At 38.8% G+C, this 17,009-nt stretch overlaps 1 protein-coding gene across 1 annotated transcript in view; it reads right to left on the reverse strand.

Annotated features, from left to right (window-relative positions):
- The window catches only part of LOC117547757 (SH3 and multiple ankyrin repeat domains protein 3-like), a gene marked incomplete at its 3' end in the record, with an annotated part of 149,514 nt that overhangs the window by 47,348 nt on the left and 85,157 nt on the right, over positions 1-17,009 (reverse strand). Inside the window, exons 3-4 of the mRNA XM_034218572.1 lie at positions 4,782-4,985; positions 3,811-3,882 (exon numbers count right to left, since the gene is read on the reverse strand). Coding sequence (XP_034074463.1) covers positions 3,811-3,882; positions 4,782-4,985 — 276 coding nt within the window. The remainder of the gene's footprint in view (positions 1-3,810; positions 3,883-4,781; positions 4,986-17,009) is intronic.

Raw genomic sequence — 17,009 nt, forward strand, 5'->3', positions numbered from 1 at the left:
GGAGTAAAAAGACAAGGACACGGGGTGGGTGTAGAATAACATATGAAGGGATGTCCTCTTCCCACCGTCCCATTGTGGTGCCCCAGATCCAAGTGAATCAGCCAATACACAGGAGAAGATATTCATTTCTTATTATCATTTTAGTTTCTAGCCTATACAGCTGGGTTGCACTCGTTCAGGGCCATTTTTGGGAGTATTTTAAAAGTGTTTGAATATGCAAGAACTGAAGAAAGTATTCCCAGTAGAACCTCAAAACAGGAAACATTTTTGTCAGTGAGATACCTTATCATTGTAGCTGGGTTTCAATAAAAGGCTATCATACCCTTAATGATATCCTTTCTAAATAACAGTGGTCAATTCTGATATACTTTTTAATATAGAAAAGGGATTCTGAGAGATTGCACAACACTTTATGCAAACAGGAAACAATAAGTCAATGTATTTTCTGGAACTCTGACTTGGTTTCCAGTTTGTAATTCTGGGCATTGTTTAAAGCTAACATTGTCTTAGAAACTTAAAATTATCGGAAAATAGGTCAGGATTTATTTAACCAATAATATATGCCGAACCTGGGTTTATTTATATCACTTCAAAGACATCCAGGCTTAGAGGATCTTCATTGCTTTCTAGAGTTTCATATCATTGATATCAGGACAGCAACTAAGTCGAAACATCATTTGTCACAGACTGAAAACCCACTTCAATGCCCCTTGGCCAATAAAACAAACCCCCAAAATCTCTAGGAAATGAAGTAGCACTTAAACAAATTGGATTCATAGATAGCGAAAGTACCTGCAGGATTCTTGCTTTTGAGTTTGTTTCTGGATGGTTGATCGCACGTATTGTAAATAGGTTTGGTTAAAAGGGTCAGCTAAATGGAATACATGTAAGTATGTCAATAGCCTGGTCCCAGACTTCTTAATATCGCTGATCATGACAAAATACCACCCCCCAAACTGATAACGGCTAACATATCATCAGCAGATTAAATGACCGTTATCTGTTCTTATCAGAAGTATAGATCTTATAGTTGTCAGAGTAGACCGTTATCATAGGTAAGCTGTATCAACGCAGGAAGGATCAAAAGTATTATGCGACGACCTCTAGTGGCCGTTATTAAGTATGACAGGAGCAAAGAAGAAATTAAGATACGCTTTCAGATTTGAACCAAAACAAGGATGTTATTCTGAACTAACCCAAGTAGTTTAGTGGCCTCAACCTAAACACATTGTTTTGTTTCAATGCACAGTTTTAATCACAAACATTTCACTTTCACAACATGAGGGTATTCAAACATCTGAAGCATTTTGTTGGTAGAAATAACAACCTTGTTTAATTGAATTTAATAAGCTGATAACTTCTGAAATTGTTGTTGAAATACAGAAGCAAAAACAAACTAAAGATTGACTACTGATCCTTTGTATAGCCAATACCAATCCACCAACTATTATAAGGTATTACAAGCTTAAAATGTTTTATTGGTTTAACACTTGTGGTTTTATACCTGAATTTCTTTTTATACCTGATGATCATTGTGTAATAGTTTAATGAAATCAGTTTCTGTTTAGATAACAGCCAAGATGAGTCACTGCCGGTTCAATATCTGGAAATGTCAGGGGTTCACGTACATGGCCCCGCGTTTCAAAGCAATGTTTTATTTAATCTAGCTGATATGTCCTGTGTGTGTGTGTGTGTGTATGTGTATGTGTGTGTGTGTGTGTGTGTGTGTGTGTGTGTGTGTGTGTGTGTGTGTGTGTGTGTGTGTGTGTGTGTGTGTGTGTGTGTCTGTGTCTGCAGGCCTAGTGAATCAGAGTCTGGAGGACGAAGCTTCCTCTCTCTCTCTCCTCTTCTCTCCCTCTACCTATCTCTTTCTGCTGAAATAGGTTGAGAGGATGGCGGTTGATTGGCTGTCTCAGCGTGAGTTTGAGCCAACCACTGAGCTCCAGACTGCAAAGCAAAGACATTTAGCTCCAAAAAGCTGGGTCAGGCCAAAACAAATAAGAAAGAAAGGACTCATCGTCAGAAGTTGGACTTATGACTTCTGCTCGTGTTCGCCATCTCTCCGCTCCACATTCACAACAACTTATTTGCCCTTTTCATTTTTCGTTTTGCAGTCCTCTCTGTAGATCTAGAGCAGCTGTCAGACAGTTTCCCAGTGAGCCGCTGACAGAGAGCTGCCAGAGTCACTTATGCTTTGGCTGCAGGATTTCAGAAACCATGGGACAGGAGCCCAGAACTAGCCTTACACAACGAAGAGGAGGCTAATAATCTTCTGTTCACTGTAGAGATGTACTTCATGTGGGAGAAACAGAGGAAAGGGAGGAGCCTTCTGTCGGGGCTGGCAGGAAAAAGAGACACTTCTTCTGAGCAGCGTTACATATATCATCAAAGAGGAACAGAAAACTGAAAATAAGCCCAAATTGGCAGGTAAGCTACACTGAGCTTGCAGTGTTTTCCCACCCATCACAAACTTCAAGCTGCCAAGAATGAAGGCAAACAGACACAAACTGCCTCTTTTCCCTAATCATCCAAAGAAGCTGCTTAATATTTAATGCAATCTGTGCGTTTTATTACATTTGTGTACCTCCAGTGTGAAAAGTTATTACTGTGGAGGTTTAACAATAGATTCCCAGTCAGGCAGATGTGGGCGGCACTGTGACATCCTTTTCTTTCATTTTAAAGTCTCCGCTGCTCATGCTCTCTCGACTGTTTTCCTTAACAGTGTGGAGAGAGGCAGAGTCTATAGCTTAGATAAGATAGAATAAGACAGGATAAGAAAAGATAAACCTTTATTAATCCCCATTGGGAAATTCAGAGCCTCCGAACAACTTCTGGAAGCGATATTCAGTATTTATGCTCCATAGTATATCAATTTAAATAAAATCCCTGAAAAGTGTCTTGAATTGAATCAAATCTTCTTCTAATTTCTGTTTTAAATTCAGGATTGCATTGTGTCTTGTTGCAGATGATGTGGTTCTGTTGGAGTCATCACTCAGCGACCTTCAGCACTCGTTGGGTCGGTTTGAGGAATGAGGATCAGCACTAAATCTAAATCTGAGGACATAGTTCCCAGCAGGAAAGAGATGGACTGTCCACTCCGAGTTGGGAATGAGTTCTTACCCCAAATGAAGGAGTTCAAGGCTTGTATTTGAGTGAGTGGAGCGTGAGATGGGCCGGAGAATCAAAGCAGCTTGAGCTTTCTGGTGATGAAGAGAAAGCTGAGCCAGAAAGCAAAACTCTCAATCTAGCAGTCCGTCTTCATTCCTACTCTCACTTATGTTCATGAAGTTTGGGTCATGACCGAAAGAACAAGAAGAAGTGCAGTCATCCGGGAGGTCCCTACTACGACCCCGGATAAGCGGTTGACGACCGTATGGATGTTTTTAATCGCATTTAAACGCCCTTTTATTATTCATTTATTTTGCACCTTATCTCAATGCTTTTTATGTTTTGTGCTGAGCGCTCTGAATTGCCTTGTTGATGAAGTGTCAATTAAATGGCGTCCAGTAAACAGTGTCATAAGTTACTTGTAATACCTTTGGCATTTTTATTTTCTTTTAAATGTTACTGTACGTCTAAGATCTCCAACATTGTCTGTATACAGAGTTGATATTGTATAATACAAGCTTTTTGTTTGAGATGGAAAAAACATGTCTAGGTAAAGTGGTGTCTTTGCAAAAGCTGGCACTCATTGTGTGATGAATCATTTGTCTCTGAGAACTTGCTTTCAAAGGAACTACAGACACTGGCCAAAAACAAGATTAAAGGTTCATTATTTGGTGAGTTTTCTGTCAAGGATCAAACTTTTACCTTTGTGTGAAGTTTGGCAATCTGTTTCTCGTCCACATCGGGTTGCTTGTAGACTCTGCTCTTGTAGCGGAACTGTTGAGCAAACAACAAGTTATTAATACAAAAAATATGGGTCCAACAGAGATTACAATAAGGCTGATTATTTTACTCCTCTGGGTGCGTGTTGAAAGATATTTTTCCATACATATAGAGGATTGCTAGGGGATCAAGATGTGTCCTTTTCATGGCGCATTCATTTATTTTACTGTACCCTCACTGACTTTCAATCTTTGAGGGTGTTTGAAGGAATGTATAATTAAAAAATATTTCATTTGTCAATATTTGATGGATCTTTTCACTTATTTTTTATTTCAACATCACTTTAACGGCTTTCCCGCAGGTAGGTATCCAGTATTATTCGTCCTTCAGAAGGCTTTAACTTTTAAAAACAAACAGACCTGAATATTAACCGATGAAAAACACAAATCAATTTTAGATAAATAAAACAAAACAGTGTTTGCCCAGTGGACACAGGATAAAGAGCTAAAGTTTGCTTAGAGGGAACTTTGGGATTTCCGCAGACCATTGACATGAACAAAAACTATATGGCACACTACAGGAGAGGGAAAACCGCAAAAAGGTCCCCTTTGGAAATGAAGTACCAGATCCAACATTTGTTCAGATCATTTTAAGACCCTTCAAAAATATATATCTACCTGTAACACAAGCTATATTTACACTCAACTGATATATTGACTTAATTCATATCAGATAATTAAGTGATAAATCTGAGGACATGGTTCCCAGCAGGAAAGAGATAATTATCTTGAGAAATGAAAAAATCCTGGTGTACAATCAAATAATATTGACATGAGTTTGGACATATTAATGGATACTAAAGTAGTTTATGCAACAAGTCACTTTGCATTTTTTAGTATATTTGATTCTTTCACTACTAATTTGAGGAATAATCTAACTGGTCAATAGTTTACCTCCAGGGATGGGACCCCCTTGGTGATTGGCTGAGGGTACTCTCTGAAAACGCGCTCTTCTTCCAGGAACTTCCCGTCCCTCCCATTGCTGGCCGGCTGGAAAAGCCCATAGTTGAGCACGTCTTTGAGGGTCTGATTCAGCGTGCACAGGATCCGCTGCTTTGCGACCCAAATGGTCGCATCCGGGTTGAACCGCATGCATTTCTGAATAGGAGAAATGATGGAAAGACAAATTGATCAAAAAGAAATGGCTTGAGTGTTGGCTGACAGTCTCGAGTCACAACAAAGGAAAGAAAAATACTTAATTAGGGAACTGGACTTTCAGACTGTGATTGACGGATACAAATGGTTGGGTTAGAGCAAATAATGGAATAACAGAACAATGGCGTACAATAACTATGGAAGCCTGTTTGCACCACAGGAAACAAAATATCCTGTCAGTCAATATATTGACTTAGCTATCTCAATATTATTGACTTACTATCTCAATATATTGACTTAGCTATCTCAATATATTGACTTACTATCTCAATATATTGACTTAGCTATCTCAATATATTGACTTAGCTATCTCAATATATTGACTTATCTATCTCAATATATTGACTTACTATCTCAATATATTGACTTAGCTATCTCAATATATTGACTTAGCTATCTCAATATATTGACTTAGCTATCTCAATATATTGACTTAGCTATCTCAATATATTGACTTAGCTATCTCAATATATTGACTTAGCTATCTCAATATATTGACTTAGCTATCTCATTATATTGAGTTATATATTTTTTTATTGAATCAATTATGTCAAATGCAGAATAAGGCACATAGACATCAATGTTCATCATATAAGCGGTACAACTTCATATTAAGGTACACAAATTAACCATCAACTAGTTGTTAATTAACATGCATATTAGCAGTATATTGGCTTTTTATTAGTCATTATAAAACACTTATTAATGCCTTATATGCATGTTAATTAACAACTGGTTGATGGTTAATTTGTGTACCTTAATATGAAGTTGTACCGCTTATATGATGAATATTGATGTCAATGTGCCCTATTCTGTATTTGACATAATTGTTTCAATAAAAAAATATATATATATAACTCAATATATTGAGACAGATAAGTCAATATATTGAGACAGTAAATCAATATACTGAGACAGATAAGTCAATATATTAAGACAGATAAGTCAATATATTGAGACAGTAAGTCAATATATTGAGACAGATAAGTCAATATATTGAGATAGTAAGTCAATATATTGAGATAGTAAGTCAATATATTGAGACAGTAAGTCAATATATTGAGACAGTAAGTCAATATATTGAGACAGTAAGTCAATATATTGAGACAATAAGTCAATATATTGAGACAGTAAGTCAATATATTGAGACAATAAGTCAATATATTGAGACAATAAGTCAATATATTGAGACAGTAAGTCAATATATTGAGACAATAAGTCAATATATTGAGACAGTAAGTCAATATATTGAGACAGTAAGTCAATATATTGAGACAGTAAGTCAATATATTGAGACAGTAAGTCAATATATTGAGATAGCTAAGTCAATATATTGACTTACAGGATTTTTTCCTGTGGCGCAAACAGGCTTCCATAGTAGTTCAGAGAGATTGAAATTGGTGCTTTAATAACACAAACCCTGTTCCAGTTAAATAAACCACGTAACCCTGCCAAGCCTTTTGATTGTTTATTGTCACCGTGCAACATGCATAACAGGGCCACTGCAATCACTGAGGATGTAATTGACACGACCCCTTGCGCCCTTCCCAATCCAATCCTTTCTTCAGGGAGAAAACACACAATGCAGAATCTCTGGCCCCGGTCTGATTCAGCGAGGATTATGGGCTCTGTGCCGTGGCATTTGGGAAGTGTGTGTTCGTGTTTACAGCAGGACGCGCTGCTCAGCCGGTGATAGCAGTCCTGCGTCGGCGATAAAGGCTGAAGGGATGAGCCGTCTGTGAACTCTTCGTAATCCTCCCGCCTGGCGACGAGTGGCACAGGAGGGGAGAGGAAGGGAGGATGAAGGTTGAAGGTATACAGAAGCAGATGTCTGGCATCTGGCAGGGCTGTTCAGACTGATAGGGTCTTCCTACAGTATATTCTGCTGGTTTATAACAGTGGCACATTTCCATAAGCTGCAGCTCAACTTATATAATGTGTATGAAGTTCTTTTTGTATTAGTCAATTTATTGAACATGTCAGAAACAAAAGAATCAACAATAATAATTAAAATAATTATAATAATATAAAAACACTTTCAAGGTACATAACAAATTCAATGGAAATGATCAAATAGTCTCCGTCATGTTCAACAGCGGCAAGAAGAAGCTTATAAACGTCTCTGGTCCCCCTCAAGCGTACATTTTTCTTGAAAATAAAATATTAGGTCATCGTCATCTGCATCCGTGATATTGGATTCATTGTTTTAAACAAATAATTTTCTTTGTACAAAACAAGCAAAAATAAATAACTTTTACAATGACAAGAAATAACAAGCATGAGTTCACAGGTCCTGCTCAGAACCATTCAGGATTTGGTTTCTAAATAATAGCTTTGGTTTAGATAAACTTGCACAGTATTTCAGCTCATCATTACAGTTATTCCACGGATCAACACCTTTTGTTGTGATGCAATGAAGTTTGGGAATTAGTTCGTAAGTTTTCAAAGTACTGGAGTCAAATTGAAATAGAGTAGAGGTTATGATAATGGCACATGTGTGCAGAGGGATCAAAGATGACTCCAACCCAAGACCCAGGGGAGCACATGCAAAGGGCTTTGGTATTATTTTTTAAAAGTTTGTTATCAATAGAGCGTGAACACATCAATGACCTATGAGCAATTTCTTATGGGAATAAGACCCAGGAAGAACTTTCCTGGTACATTTGTCCAGTTTAATGAAGAAGAGTTTATTTTCCATTGTGAAAAACACATCTCTGTTGACATGGTCCAGTTTTGGGCGATTTAATGTAAACTTTAAGCAATTAGCTGTTAGCATACGGCAGAAAGGGCTAAATGACAGAGCTAACAGCTAATGCTAATACAGGTTCTAGTGAACTACACTACAATATGTTTAAGCTATTTTCACATTTGATATTGTACAATATTGTGTTTGGTGAGAAACTTAAATAGATACTGAGTTGTACTAACAGCGATTCAAAATAGAGATTACAAAGAACTGTGACCTGTTTATCTCTTAACTTCTTAATTTTAACACATTATTAGAAATACTAATTCCAAGATCTTTTTTGTAATCAAAGCAAATATTTAAATAACATGTAATACATTATTTCCTGATAACTTGAATTGTGTGTTTTTAATGCAAATAACCACTATAGATGATAATAACAACGGAAAAGAGTAACATTAGGAACTTTGTGACATTACATACTTACTTTAGGACAGTCCAAACTCATTTCTGGGCCAGTTTCAGGACTTTTGGTAAAATAAGTCTGAAGCCCTGCATTTCTAAATTCTGTCCTAATTCTTGGATACCATAGGTCTTGTTGAACCCTGTTCATTATCGCAGAAGTGTTGTTCTTAATATTACAAAATAAAAGCATGTGGCTACCAGTGACAACATAAGAGCATCTACTGTAGTACAAGCAGTTTTCCGTGGATTAATTAGTGTTCAAATTCAAAACAACTTTATAAATCCCCCAGGTGGCAATTAGTTACTACAAGGAGCCTGTACACAAAGAAACACAGAAACAAACAACAACATACAAACAAACAGATACATTGAGGAGAGAAAATGTTGTACGAAATAGAATCTTCTTTAGTTGATAAATTGAATAGCTTTACAGGAGAAGTTCAGGACTAAGAAGGAATACATTTTTCATCTTCGTCTGACTTGATGTCGGCAATTTTGTTCAACCGGCCACATTGGCTCATCCTCAGCGTGTGATAATTGAAACTAGAAACATAAGTGGCTTTCCATTTTTCTAAAACCCTCCAAACGTGGTCCAAGATCCAATTTAGAAAAGCTAGCTTGCTTGTCGGACCTCAAGTCTGCCTTTGTGTCCAATCTTTGAATTATTACCCAAATGAGCTGTGAGAAGATGGTCTCTCCATCTGGAGGTAAGAGCATGAAATCAGAGGGGAGATGGATGAAATAGATTGAGAAATAAGCGGTTATATTTTAGGAGGACAGTTTGAAGATTGTTGAAGAAGAAATACAGAAGAGGACCGCCGTTACAGCTGCCACCATCTTTCATTTCAAGGCTCCATATAACAGATTCAGAATGTGAGCAGAAAATAAGTTCAAGGAAAGGTACAACATTCTGTGAAATAGTTTGCTTTTTTTGTCAAGATTTAAAGAAGACTTTCAGTAAAGGTTTCAAGAGATTTAGAGCCAGGAAATGATTTACTTAGCTTAGCATTAAGACTGAAAGCATGAAGCGAGTATGGCTTTGTTGAAAGTTCCTAACACCTTTAAAGCTACACCAAATTAAAACGTATTACTCTACATCAGTGTTTCTCAAACTTTTTCATACCAAGGACCACTTAACCAATAAAAAACACTCGCGGACCACCTAACTCCACAAATATCCAAAAACACATCGTTTTTTACAAATCGCCTGAAAATGGTACAAACAAGTGGCAACATGTGTGATGAAGGTGTTCATCTGGGCTATATCATGCAATCGAAAGTGAAACTTAATCTCGTTCCATTGTGGAAATACATTTATTTATTTCAAATGTGACATTTTACCAATATACTCACGGACCACTAGGGGGCGCTCACGGACCACCAGTGGTCCGCGGACCACACTTTGAGAAGCACTACATTAAACCAAAAGTTGCTGTTTTTACATGCAGGTCGGTACAGATGGAAACATTAGACACAAAGTTTGGATTTGATTGAACTTTAAAGCTGTCAGTAACTTTCGACAAAGCCATATTAACTTCCAGCTTAGTGGTAAAGCTAAGCAAAGCTAAGCTAATCATCTCCTGGCTCAAAATCTGTGCACATCAAAATGAAAGTGTTACCGTTCATACATTTGTTAGGATGACATTAATAAGAAATCATTTATTAATATTGTGTTTTAGATGTGTAGCATGCTGTTCTTTAACATTGGGCAGAGTACATACATCCTCCATTTTTATATATGTTCTTTTTTACAACATGTACAAGAGTCAGGCTTTCCCTTCCTTCAAGTGTTCAAGTGTCATTTCTTCCAAAATGTCTTAATATTCTGTACACATATCAATGTATGGATAACTTAGAGGAATTTATTCAATTTTGTTGTATCATAGAAAAGGAGGCAAGCATACCAGTAAGATACTAGAGAATGCAATTCCTGAAGAAATTGCTAGTGGGAATGCTTTATGCTGAAAAGCTGACGGTAAACTGCTATGCTGAAATGTAATGTGTAAGAAGAAAGTGAAGAATTTAGATTAAAATGAAATGTGTAAGAAGAAAGTGAAGAATTTAGATTAAAATGAAATGTGTAAGAAGAAAGTGAAGAATTTAGATTGAAATGAAATGTGTAAGAAGAAAGTGAAGAATTTAGATTGAAATGATACATGAACACTGGGGGCTTGAATGTGTGATGAGAAGAAAAGAAAGTAAAAGGCTTGGAAAAGCAGCAGAATCTTTGAACTGCAAAATTCTGAGCTAACTTGATGGCGAATGATCTGTCGCCATGGCAACAGCATTTGATGACACCCCATAATACGCTTAGATGCGTTGATGGCTGCATCGTTACCAAACCTGTGAAGTTTTGGGCTGTTTGGAGTATTTTCACTGAAGTTATGAGAAAACCGTGTTTCAAGGCGAGCATTTTGTTGCCATGGTAACGGCATTTGAAGAAATCTCAAAACTGTCCCGTAGATGTCTTCAAGGCTGGACTGTTAGCACACATGTGAAGTTTGAGCACTTTTTGAACATTTTCATATGAGTTATAGTGACATCATATTTTATGGCGAGGGATGCGTTTTCATGGAAACGGCATATGATGAGATCTCAGATTTGGCGTAGAGCTGTTGAGGCATGGACCGGTGATATACAAGTGAAGATTGAGGGACGATTGGACCGTGTCCATTGGACTTACAGCGACATCCTGTTTCATGGCGAGTGATCTGTCACCATGGAAACGGCATTTGATGACACCCTATAATACGATTAGATGCGTTGATGGCTGCATCGTTACCAGACCTGGGAAGTTTTGGGCTGTTTGGAGTATTTTCACTGAAGTTTTGAGAAAGCCGTGTTTCATGGCGAGCATTGTGTTGCCATGGCAACGGCATTTGAAGAAATCTCAAAACTGTCCCGTAGATGTCTTCACGGCTGGACTGTTAGCACACTGCTATCTGAAGTCTGCTGCTCTGAGCATGTCAGTTGGAGTGATGACATCATCGTGTTCCATTACACAGGTGTTTATATTTGAGCTAACGAGCTCTGTAGAGATCACAGGTTTCCATTGTTCTGAATGAGAGATGAACCTCTTACATGTGAACGTTTTGTGGAAGAACCGTAACAGATATCTGTGAAATTTCAAAACGTGAAGCATGTCAAGGAAGTTGAGTATCTGAAGTGTAATTTTTGTGTAGTTAATAATGTGGCCTTTTTGGCAGTTTAACTAAAGGTGTGCGGCTGCTACCGTGAGGAAATATCTGCCTGAAATTACAATGGGCTTCAATGGAGGAATGTTGAACGTTTTTGTCACTTCATGCCCTCAAGAGGCATTTTGTTGAATTATTTTGCTTAATTATTTGTCATATTTCAAGCTACGAGATGTTTTCCTACGTTTTTCATGAAAAATGATGTCACAGGAATGTAGGGTTTGGGAATTATGGCAGTTTAAAAAAAATATATGAAGGCAAATTTCAAGATTTCTTACCCTCTAGCTGTGACATCACGCACTCTAGTTAATGTTAAAATGTGTAGAAAACCTCTAAAACAAGGTCTGAACAAATGTTAATATCTCTAAAAGTAAGAATCAGATTTAAAAAAAAATTACACGAATAATGTCAGAAAGATGTGTAACATTTTAAAGTTGGAATGAGGTTTCTGAGTGAAAGTATGAATGAACAGTTAGCAGTTGAAGTCGCATGAAGATTTGTTGAAGTCTGAAGATTTCTCCATTGACTTCAATGTTAAAAATGTGATGTATTATGGGATGTTTCTCTGGAATTATGAAAGTTATGAATGAGAAAAGTAATAGCCATCGATTCCCGACCGAGCTGAACGTTTTGATGTTTGAACGGAGTTTCTGCGATGTGGAATGCGGGAGGAGAAGAATAAGTCGGCGGAATAATAATAATAAACTTTTCATGCGTAGAATAACAGTTAGTGGGAACGCTGTTAACAGCATTCCCACTAACTGACCTCTCATTCATGAAATGTCCAGACTGCAAAAGCAGTAATCTATACATCAAAGCTGCAGACGGAGGTCGGGGAGCGTTAGATTTATTCAACTGAGTTTGATTTAAAGTGGACCGTGTGACTAAATCATGTGATCAAGTGATGAAAGTGAAATCAGGACCAGGAGTGCATACATGTGAGAGAGATTAGTACACATGTGAGCACACACACACACACACACACACACACACACACACACACACACACACACACACACACACACACACACACACACACACACACACACACACACACACACACACACACACACACACACACACACACACACACACACACACACACACACACACACACACACACACACACACACACACACACACACACACACACACACACACACACACACACACAACTATGCTGGAGTTATATCAACTGAGCTAATATCATAAAAGGAGTCAAGAGTCTTCTCTGGGTCAGCAGCACTGTACCTTGAGGATCCAACCCCACTAGATCACACAGACGTGCACACACACTCACACACGCAGGCGCACACACACAATTACATTCCCCTGATTCTAGGCCAATTTTTACATCATCAAATGATTTATTTTATAAGGACGTGCATTTGTCCCCAAATTGAAGGTGAGTCACCACAAAGTTACTGTGTCCCCACAGCCTCGGTAAAACAAGCCTGCACACTCAGCGTTTCATTTCCATTAATGTAGAGGACATAACGTTGACTCAAGTTAATTTACAAGACTTCGTTGTTGTAAATTAATTGTAATGATTTAAGTTACGGTGGACTAGCATTTTACGAGAGCATTAAATTCAAGCGAGTTCCCAAAATGTCACTGTGTCCCTACAAGAAGGTAAAACAAGCCCGCACACTCATTACTTTGGAGCACATTTCTCAACTTTATTGTCAATCTTTCAGTTTGTGTGTACAGACAGAGAGATCGAAATTCCGTTTCCCACAATCCCGAATACAATAACAAACATTACATTGACTTATACAGTATGTACTGAACAATTGCCTTAACCCTAAATACTACTTGCTTATACTTATATCAACCTACATTAAGTTAAACCAACATCGTAATCTTAAAGAATCCTTTTCATTTGCAGGTTCATATTAGTAGTGTCTCAACTGTACCATACCATGCTTCATTGTTCAAAAAGCTCTTTATTTTTCTCATACTGCCTGTGCTGCAGCACCTCTTTTCACCCTCTCAACGACTTAGAGATGTCCCGCGTCTTAGCCTATCATGTGTTGGAGAACTAGCCAATAGAAGAGCAAGTGTTATACACATGTCCGAAACGAGCCTACAATGTAACCGTGTCCCCATAACGTACGTAGAACAAACCTGCACACACAATGTTGTGTTTCCATTACTTCAGAGGACATTGACTATCATACATTTACTGGATAGTGAAAACTTGCCCTTAAAGGTCTCCTATTATACTGTCTCAGATATATCCAGAGCCTGTCTCTGATTGGCTGAAACACCAAGCAGATCATTGCAGCATCCCATAATAATAATAAGTGTTATTGAAAATGCTGTATTCTCCGCTAGAGAGCTTCACCTCAGCCATTTCGAATGTAGAGCGCTCAGCAGCAGATTGATGCGCTGCAGAGGTTATGATTATGCGCGGTCCCGCGGGGGAGAGGTCTGAGGATTTAAACATGAAACTAAATTATTATTATTTTAATATATTTATTATGCAACACCCGCGACCCGACCCGCATCATCTTTGTTTTACCCTGAACCGAACCCGGAAAAAAGCGTTTGAAAAAATACCACCCGCAGGTACCCGACCCGATGCAGGACTCTGGGGGGGGGGTTCACTTGGTTGGTGATTGATTGGCTAATGGTTACACAAGCCACGAAAGCGTTATGACATCATAAAGTGGCCAAATTCTGATCAGCTCATTTTCAGACAGGTTTTTATAGAAATGGATCAGGACAAAAAGAGAGAGAATCTTTGTTCCTGAAACTTTCAGAGTCTCTTTCCACAGAGGGGACACATGTTGATGTAGAAGAGACATGAAGAAGAGGGGACACATGTTGATGTAGAGGAGACATGAAGAAGAGGGGACACATGTTGATGTAGAAGAGACATGGAGAAGAGGGGACACATGTTGATGTAGAAGAGACAAGAAGAAGAGGGGACACATGTTGATGTAGAAGAGACATGAAGAAGAGGGGACACATGTTGATGTAGAAGAGACATGGAGAAGAGGGGACACATGTTGATGTAGAAGAGACAAGAAGAAGAGGGGACACATGTTGATGTAGAAGAGACAAGAAGAAGAGGGGACACATGCTGATGAAGAAGAGACATGAAGAAGAGGGGACACATGTTGATGTAGAGGAGACATGAAGAAGAGGGGACACATGTTGATGTAGAAGAGACATGGAGAAGAGGGGACACATGTTGATGTAGAAGAGACAAGAAGAAGAGGGGACACATGTTGATGTAGAAGAGACATGAAGAAGAGGGGACACATGTTGATGTAGAAGAGACATGAAGAAGAGGGGACACATGTTGATGTAGAAGAGACAAGAAGAAGAGGGGACACATGTTGATGTAGAAGAGACATGAAGAAGAGGGGACACATGGTGATGTAGAAGAGACATGAAGAAGAGGGGACACATGTTGATGTAGAAGAGACATGAAGAAGAAGGGACACATGTTGATGTAGAAGAGACATGAAGAAGAGGGGACACATGTTGATGTAGAAGAGACATGAAGAAGAGGGGACACATGTTGATGTAGAAGAGACAAGAAGAAGAGGGGACACATGTTGATGTAGAAGAGACATGAAGAAGAGGGGACACATGGTGATGTAGAAGAGACATGAAGAAGAGGGGACACATGTTGATGTAGAAGAGACATGGAGAAGAGAGGACACATGTTGATGTAGAAGAGACATGAAGAAGAGGGGACACATGTTGATGTAGAAGAGACAAGAAGAAGAGGGGACACATGTTGATGTAGAAGAGACATGAAGAAGAGGGGACACATGGTGATGTAGAAGAGACATGAAGAAGAGGGGACACATGTTGATGTAGAAGAGACATGAAGAAGAGGGGACACATGCTGATGTAGAAGAGACATGAAGAAGAGGGGACACATGCTGATGTAGAAGAGACATGAAGAATAGGGGACACATGTTGATGTAGAAGAGACATGAAGAATAGGGGACACATGTTGATGTAGAAGAGACATGAAGAAGAGGGGACACATGTTGATGTAGAAGAGACATGAAGAAGAGGGGACACATGTTGATGTAGAAGAGACATGAAGAAGAGAGGACACATGTTGACGTAGAAGAGACATGAAGAAGAGAGGACACATGTTGATGTAGAAGAGACATGAAGAAGAGGGGACACATGTTGATGTAGAAGAGACATGAAGAAGAGAGGACACATGTTGATGTAGAAGAGACATGAAGAATAGGGGACACATGTTGATGTAGAAGAGACATGGAGAAGAGGGGACACATGTTGATGTAGAGAGACATGAAGAAGAGGGGACACATGTTGATGTAGAAGAGACATGAAGAAGAGGGGACACATGTTGATGTAGAAGAGACATGAAGAAGAGGGGACACATGTTGATGTAGAAGAGACATGAAGAAGAGAGGACACATGTTGATGTAGAAGAGACATGAAGAATAGGGGACACATGTTGATGTAGAAGAGACATGGAGAAGAGGGGACACATGTTGATGTAGAGAGACATGAAGAAGAGGGGACACATGTTGATGTAGAAGAGACATGAAGAAGAGGGGACACATGTTGATGTAGAAGAGACATGAAGAATGTAATGTAACCATTACTTGCCTCATCCTAAACCTGAGGCTCTACGGCAGGGGTGGGGAACCTCCGGCCCGCGAGACCATTTGGTATGGCCCTCGAGGTAATTTAATTTTTAAATAAATCTAGACCGCAAAATAATTAAACAAGCGAGTACCTGTTTTTCCTGGCAACGGTCAGGGTCCTTGAACACAACACGAGCCTAGTGTCATCACGTGGTATATGCCTCGTCTGACAGGGGTGCAGTTCTGCCGGAGAGCACCAGAACGCCACTCCGGGACTTCACAAATTGCAGTACCCATAAGGAGCCGTACACATGCCGCAGTTTTTGCGTGGCTGTGTCTTTAGCTGAAAGCCCAGTGGCGATCTGCTCATCTGTCATACAGTCAATAACTTTGTTGTTATTAGCATCTGGTTAGCTAGCTATGCTAACGAATATAAGAAGCTTTTTCTCCAACCAGTGAGGTAAAGGCACATCTTTATATGATCATAATAGTTATCAAAAAACAAGAGAATAAAGTAAACAGGTATACAATACTAAATGACAGTAAAAAAAGTTGTTATTAATAAACAAGAATACAGTTTGAAAGGAGAGTGATTTGTAAAATATCCATAAAGAAAAAGTAAATCTGCTTACAGTTCTGTTTCATATGGATGTTGAGAGATGTATCCATAGATCTATTAATTTTGCTCTCAAAGTGCACCAGATTGATCCCGGAGCATTCCCCCCCGGACCCCCTTAGAGGAGGTTAGGTCCCCCCCCCACTTAAATCATGTCCACATGGATAGGATTAGGAAACTAAATACATTTGCACACATCTTGTGTCCATATCTTTCTGTTTGGTGGTCATGCCACACCGTGCACGTGCATGCGCGAGTCATGGCAAGATATCTGGATTAAGAGGTTGCTTTTTCTTTGCACAGAATGAAAGAATGGCCAAATGAATGGGCTGTGATTTTTAAGCAGAGGTCAATAATTTGTACGGCCCTCGGAGGATGTTGAAAAAATTGAAATGGCCCTTGAGAGGAAAAAGGTTC

The sequence above is a fragment of the Gymnodraco acuticeps genome, unplaced genomic scaffold, assembly GCF_902827175.1.
Source record: "Gymnodraco acuticeps unplaced genomic scaffold, fGymAcu1.1, whole genome shotgun sequence".
In the NCBI taxonomy this organism is placed as follows: Eukaryota; Metazoa; Chordata; class Actinopteri; order Perciformes; family Bathydraconidae; genus Gymnodraco; species Gymnodraco acuticeps.